Source organism: Glossina fuscipes, unplaced genomic scaffold (assembly GCF_014805625.2).
Source record: "Glossina fuscipes isolate IAEA_lab_2018 unplaced genomic scaffold, Yale_Gfus_2 112, whole genome shotgun sequence".
Taxonomy (NCBI): domain Eukaryota; kingdom Metazoa; phylum Arthropoda; class Insecta; order Diptera; family Glossinidae; genus Glossina; species Glossina fuscipes.
In genome coordinates, this window is record NW_023998455.1 from 2,075,002 (window position 1) to 2,082,551 (window position 7,550).

The 7,550-nt window shown below is 32.9% G+C and overlaps 1 protein-coding gene across 1 annotated transcript; it reads right to left on the reverse strand.

Moving 5' to 3' along the window:
- Nucleotides 1-4,545: 4,545 nt before the first annotated feature.
- LOC119639616 lies at nt 4,546-5,300 on the reverse strand. The gene is made up of 2 exons (XM_038037095.1): nt 5,235-5,300; nt 4,546-5,161 (listed from the first exon to the last, which is right to left on the reverse strand). The coding sequence occupies exons 1-2, from the start codon at nt 5,260-5,262 to the stop codon at nt 4,884-4,886; spliced, it is 306 nt and encodes a 101-aa protein (XP_037893023.1). The 5' UTR covers nt 5,263-5,300; the 3' UTR covers nt 4,546-4,883.
- Nucleotides 5,301-7,550: the final 2,250 nt, after the last annotated feature.

Genomic DNA, 7,550 nt, shown 5'->3' on the forward strand with positions numbered 1-7,550 from the left:
ATGTGTGCACGTGCTTTTGTTTTTGTTTTTAATGTTGAACTAGAAGAAGAATGAAAAAACGATGTTGCCATAAGAAAGCAATAAGTGAAAGTGATGGATATTATTATATCCATTATATTGGTTGGCTGTAAATCTGGTACCGTGTATAGTTGTTGCTGTAAAAGTAGTAATAGTAGTACCGTGTGTGCATATTGTAAACCTGATGCTCCGTATAGTGGTCGCTGCAAATCCAGTACCGTTTGTGCCGAAAAATATAATTACAACTCATTCCAGGTTTAACCATAGGCTGTTGAAATAGTAAAGTTTAACTTTGTTTTTTTTTTTTGAGGGGGATCGGCCAGCAGCGATCGACTTATTTTTATTTATTCAAACAAACGGTACAAGCCACACAGGCCAAAACGATATACGTGTACCGTAGATCGACATAGAAATAAGTAGCCACACCCTTCGCTATACGACTTGAAACAGCCCCCCAACCAATAATGGTACAGATCAAGCGATAGCGATCAAGAAGTACATGGCAATTGCCTGCCAGTATTAACTCAACCCCAGATCACTCTAGTAGATCCATGTACTAATCATGGATGATTGCGAAAAAGAGTCGATAAGTTTAAGGCGAAAACCATTATTGGAATATGAGAAGACATGGAATTCATATTGTAAGCTGTTCCAGGAGGTACCCGGTCTCACCACAGCCATCACGCTTTCTGATTTAGTGATTTTTCTTACTTCTTTGTTTCATTACCTATTCAAAATTTATTTTTTTTTTGCATTAATTTTCTTATTGTTGTTTTTCATGTATTGGTTTTTTATATTTTTGTTGATATCTTTATTCTTTAATTTTTACTTCTATTTGTATTCGCAACGATTTCCTTTTCACGTATCAAATAATAGGGAACCGCGGCTTTTCCTTGCATTTATCAGGTAATCAAGCCTCATTACGTCTAAAACTTTCGGCTTCTGGCAAATATACGACCGAGTGGCATGTACTGACGCTTTATTCTTCTTATAGTTATAAGCTGCCTCCTCATTAAGGTGCTTTGCGTTCAAACTAATTTAGACCAGTTTACCTTCCTTAAAATCCCTACCAATGCGCACATAAGCGTCTACACATTTTTTTACACTTCTCAATAATTGAAAAGTGTTTGTTTACGACGCGGCACATTGTGTGTTCGTCATTTATTTTAGCGACGAACAATTTGACCATACGTCTTTACGCAGAAACGACATTTCTGGCAATTTGAACCTTAAATGCAATTGCATTTATTCGTAACAATATTGAAAGTGCAAGCAAGCAAATCTTAGCAGATATTTTTCTTTGCTTTAGTGTATTTGTTCTTTGCTTTCTCTTCGCAAAATTATTTGCGAACATTAGCTTGTTTGCTGGTGTCCGGCCGGAGATTTCCGTACATATTTTTGTACGCCAATAATTCCTCTTTCAGCATTTTGTTTTCCTTTTCCAGAGTTGCTATCTTCTTATTCTGCTCATTTATTACATGACTATTGTCATTGGGACTGGTGGAGTTACCTTCCTCCCAGACCAATTGCAAAGGATAGTTTTCTGTCCAGGTCGAATCTATTGCGAGGTTTTCTGAACTTTCCTCTTTGATGGTTTCCGCGATGGAATGTGTCGACTCATCTTCGTTTATTTGTGCCAAATTCGTTCTTGGCCAGGCCGAGGTTGATGGGGTGTCCCAAGCGTTATTTTCGGTTTTTATTCCGCCCTCTAATCTACTCGCTTCAGTTTTAGACGCAACCATATTAAGCGTCGTATCCTTACTTTCGGTCTTTATTACATCATCTAATGTATTCCCTTCAATTTTAGGCGTATCCGTAATGAGCGCCGTATTCCAATCTTTATTTTCGGTTTTTATAACACCATCTAATCCATTAGGCGCATCGGTATTGTATGTCGTATCGCAATCATTATGTTCGTTTTTTATTGCGCAATCTAATCCACTCGTTTCAATTTCATGGGCATGCAAATTAAGTGTCGGGATGGCGTGCTCGGTAAATTTGCAATGTGGCCTACTTTTGTCTATATGTTCTGGTACGAAATGGTTTTCGCATATATAAAATGGTTTCCTATTGATATAGTCTGGAATACTTAATATACGCAACCATTCTTGTAATTTTCCAGGCGGGAACTTAAAAATAGACCTTTTTTTACCGGCTTTAGTTTGGTTATATCGGCATGTTGTCACTATGCAAGTTCTTGTATTTACCATTATAGATAAGAAAATTGAAATTCACAACAACTACTTCTCTGAATTACCATCAGATACTAAGATGAAGAAGAAGAATCGGAAAAAGTACTGCAAGAATCAAATAAAAGGATTTAATTTAAATAAGAAGAAATTCATATTTTGTTTCATTTTAAAATTTTAATATATATGTGATGATCCTCTTGTGATTGTCATGTACGAATGGAAAAATGAAAGGTTCAATTTTCAGGTTAAACTTATGCTACGCGTAAGCAGGTAACATGTGTAAGTGGAGGAACTAATAGTACAAAAAGGTACTTATTTATTTTTCTAAATTTATTTCTTTTCGTGCTCTTGCAAAATGCCTTGATTGCATAGGAAAGACCGCTAAGACATATTTAAAAAACCTTGAAAAAAAGAGAAGCAGAATAAAAGATTTAAATTAAGAGGAGCTTATGTCGACACACAATACAGAATTTTCAAAACATGCTTGCTTAGTCTTGTCTCACTTTACAAAGTGCTTTTTTTTTTATAAGCAACTAACCCCCCCGTGGTTTACATTTCTCCATTTATTGGAAATTTTCAAAGATTTGAAACCAGTTTGCACCACGTTCCAAAAGTGAAAGAAGCAAAAGAACATTTGGTTGAATTCAAAATTCTGCTTCCGGAAACAGACTGTCTTCAATTGGAAATAATAATAAATAACTTGAAAAAAAAAATTTTCAACGCTTGAATTTTTTCGTACTAGAAACTTTATGCATCTTAAGCAGCATAATCAGCTGGATTTTCTTATGGGGGCGTATGGGAACAATTGCGGAGCAGAACATCACCTGTTTAACAAGCATAAGCAACACTTAAAAAAAAAGGAAGAAAGCGCTTAACTTACGTTTCGGAAAAATACAAAAAAAAATAATAATAAATCTGAAAACCTATTTTTCAATGGGCAAGCAAATTAGTTTACTTTCTTACCTTCTACTATACATATGTGGAAAAAGCCCTTTCCTTTTGTATTCAGCTCTGCTTTGTAAAATCTTCGGCCTTACAAATTTGCTTTTATTTTACAAGCTACATTTCTTATTTTATTTAATTTTTTTTTTTTTTTGTTTGTTTAGAGATGGATTGGACTAGTTAAGTTAATGTTAGATCCATAATCCAATTTTATTTAATAAATAATATAAAAAAGTTTTGTTGTTTACGCTTGCTTTGATTTTTTTATTCTTGATTCTAAAACCATATGTTTTTGTTTACATTTTCCTATTAAACAGTGCGGTAACGCGGCGAACAGTTGGGCTTACCACTTGTAGTTTTTAACCCGACAACAAAGGAGATACCTTATGGTGTCAGATTTAATCCGATCGCAAAATCATTAATTAGTTTTGGCAACATTTAAAAATTTTAATTACGATGAAAGACGTTACTTTTTCTGTCGCTCTTGTTGAGACTAAAATTCTTCCTCTTCTTCTGTTATTCAGAAAACTAAAAACCGAAAATTCGCTGGGACAGAAATATATTTGAAAGAGTAAAATTCTATATCTGAGACTAAAATTTACTTTCCTGTACATTTCTTATGAATTCCTTTATTGCCTGTTCTGCGAATAAAATTGTTACGCCCTATGCACATTTGATTTGTTTTGAAAGAAATGTCAGCTGTTTACTTTTCGTCTTTTGACAACAACAAGTAAATAAAATAAAGGTTTGTTTCTTATTATATTCAGCGTGAATGATAGCAAAGAAAGCGATGATGTCTAATATAATTTGACTTTTTTATAAGTTACATAATTATTTTATAATTTATCCAAAACGAAGCGCAACCATGTAAGTACGATATTTAAATAAATAAAAAATTACTACGTAAACTTAGAAAATTCTTTAAAGTAATTTAAACAAGAGAGTTAAATTAATTTCTAAATGCAAGCTCAACTATATGATGACTTCTCAATCTTCGTATTCCTTTAATATTATTTTTGTGTTACTACTCAGTCTTTTAAGATATTTTGAGGAAGTGCTTTGAATTAGATTTTTTAGTTACGTATCTAAACGAAGGCATATAGAAACGAATTGCTAAGCAGATCTTTTAACTGTGGAATCATGATTATTGCCGGAAGAAATTCGAAAAGCTGTAGGTAAGAAGTAGAAGATTTTACTTGCACTTATTTACAAAGGAACTCAATTCATTAATGAAACATTTCGACGTTCAATAAATATATTGATATCATCGACGACAAGATAGATATATTATCACATTTTGTAGTTTTTGTAAACATTTTCAAACAATTCTAGGAAAATTCATATTTATAGACAATTTCACGAAGAACGATAGTGGATAAAGGAATTTCCTGATGATGGTGTAGCGTTAATATACGCTTCAATTACCGAGAGAGCATAATCTCACAAAATTTATATCTAAGGTTTCGTTCCCATCTTCATCAATCGTCTTCGAATATCAATACCTAAATCCTACGAAGGTCAGCAAGAGAAAAGCAAGTCCAAGCAAATCAGTGAAACTGGATCAAAAGTTTAATCCGACGTCAAAATAATTTTGCTTTAAACTTTTTTCGCCACAAAATCTTTTGCTACTTCAAATATCATCAAGACTCTTTAATTTCCAATGGAATATATATATATATATGCATACATTTTCTATGTTAATATAACATCATTTTTGTTTACACAATTAATTTATAATTCTTCGTGTTTAGAAGGGAATTTCTTTAAAATGGCATGATATAAATTATAAAAAGCGTAAACGGAAACCGAAACTATAACTAAGAGAGCACCACCAAAGGCCATACTTAAAAAATTCCCATCTATAATACCGGGCGTATGACGTCTAGTTGACCAAATTTCTTCAGTGCTAGCTGGATTTTGTTGCTGTTGAACACTACGCTCAGCCATTAATCGCTTCATTGTATTCAAACGTTCTCGTAATACCTCCACAGATTCTGTATTTAAGTCATCTGGAAAAAAAGAATAATAGCATCATTCGATATTAATAGATTACAATAAATTATTTTAAATTTTTTTTTTTACCATCTGCATTCGTTTGATAGTCACCCATTTTATATAAATTATTATATATTTTCTAATATATTATGTTTTTTAACTTATTTAATAAAAATTTCTATAAAAATTTACAAGTTTTTTATATTAAATTTATTTTATTATTTGTTTTTCTTATCGAAGGATGCCAACACTGAAAGGATATTTGTTTTTCTCTCTTAATCCTAAAGGTATGCTATATTTAATACGCATGTCTCCTTTTTTGCTTGCATACAGGATAGTAGTTACCATCTTTTGTTGCTGCGAGCAAAATTCAGAGCAACACGTCATAAAATGGCAATTCAAATCAAAAAATGGCAATTTTGTTAAATGATTAAATGCCCAACTAACAACTTAAATTGCCAGATCGTTTAATTTGCAAAGCCGCCAGCTTTATAAGTGAAAAAATCTTTTAAGGCAGCTTTATTTATAAGTGAAAAAACCTGTTAAGGCAGCTTTATCAGTCAAAAATTTGTTACGGCAGATTTATAAGTGAAAAAATCTGTTTTAAACATATTCATTGCAAAATGAAAATTGCCGTCGGCATTTATAATAAATCCAATCGAGCCACGTCCATAACTGGCCACTTTGTGATTCAATTCGGGTGGCAATAACGCGTCGCTGGCATTAGAATTTCTTCATAAAATTTTTCATTACTTTGGTTTTTTTTTTTTTCGGCCAAAAACTTGCCCGGAATCGGATAGATTTGCTTCTTGTTAGCTCTGCGAGCGCTTTGGTCATGCAAAGTGTGCCGGTATTCTGGGCCGTGCTGCTGACGCAGTCGCTGACCTTTCTAAAGACTTAAGATGGTCATGTCCTGACTAGGCAGGGGGACATTGATTTTTGGAAACTTTTCACGGAGACGAGAATTTGTTTCTCGGAATTGAGTAGAAATCTCGGTTTTATGTTTATAAACGTTACTGTATTCCTCTCATAGGAACTTCGCAATTTGGTCCTGCATCGGTTGTAAGTGTGGCTCTATGCTGGTTGTGTACATGCCTTTTTCTTTTTTTTTTCGTTCTTGTTTGTTTTATTGTACTTATACTAAGTTTTAATAATATTGGTTAATATAAGTTTTGCTTTAAGTGCCAATTGAATTCGACTGTTATTTGTTTAGTTGAGTTTCATGTACAAGTAGAATTAAAATAAATAAATAAATAAATAAAATATTAGGTGTTTGCAAAAATTTTGATCGGCGACCTCTACAGGTAAAAAGAAATGGCAAAGAAGTAGGAAATGCCAGTATATATAATGGTTGAATTTCATAGTTTTGGCCTTCCTCCACATAAAATAACAATTTTTCGTTTAATATTATTGATGTATTCAGCGCACATCGACGCTAAACATGGACTCCTGAAAATTGCATTTTCGACATTCATTTTGGTTGTTGTTTGATTTGAAGATATCTGCTGCCAAAGCCCATCGAAGTAAAGGGTCTCGCAAAGCAAATGTGGAAAATTTCAGCCATCTAACTTTTATAACTTTGCGAGGAAAGAGCGAAAATGTAAAAAGTTTTGTTAAAAAAAACCGAGTTGCATTCAGTTTACGTTCCACTTGTGCGCTCCTGCTCTGATCAATTTGGCCCATTTTCAATATCAACCTGCGTGAATAAACTTCCAATGTTTGTACAAATTTGAAGTCGATATCTTCATTTTTGCGATCAGGAGAGTGCCAACACAGAACACAGACGAACCGAAATGGCTGAATCTACTTAGTGTTTCACGCTGATCAAGAATATTTGTACTATATAGGGTCTCTGAAGCTTCCTTTTCGGCATTATATATGTTAAGGAAAAAAACAAAACGACCATTTTACACTGGTGGGCATAAAAGTGGTAGTATTTGCTCGGATTTTGCCACATTCTCTTTAAAAAAACACATTCAATTTCTGTCGGTTACTTACTCGGTTTTTGTGGGCTTGTTAAAAACTGAGTACTCTTGACCGAGTTAATTGTCTTCAAAAAAAAAAAACGTTCTCAGCTTTATCTACAGATATATTGTTTCCGTCTTGAAAACCCGAACACTTTTTTTGGGAAAACAAAAAACATAAAAATATTATTCAGTTTTTAGTTGTGCAGGGAAAACGTTTCCAAATATGAAATGTTAACTTCTGTTGCAAAGGTTTAATAGATACATATATATATTCATATTTCTACAGTATCAAGCAAGAATCACTTCAATATATAGTTTTCTTTACCCACATTTTTATTCAATATATTCAATTTTCAATATCATTTTTCTGAATCTCAGAACAGATCTTATAAATGTATCCATAAAGATGAGATTTTTAATTTCTTTTCATTTCTTT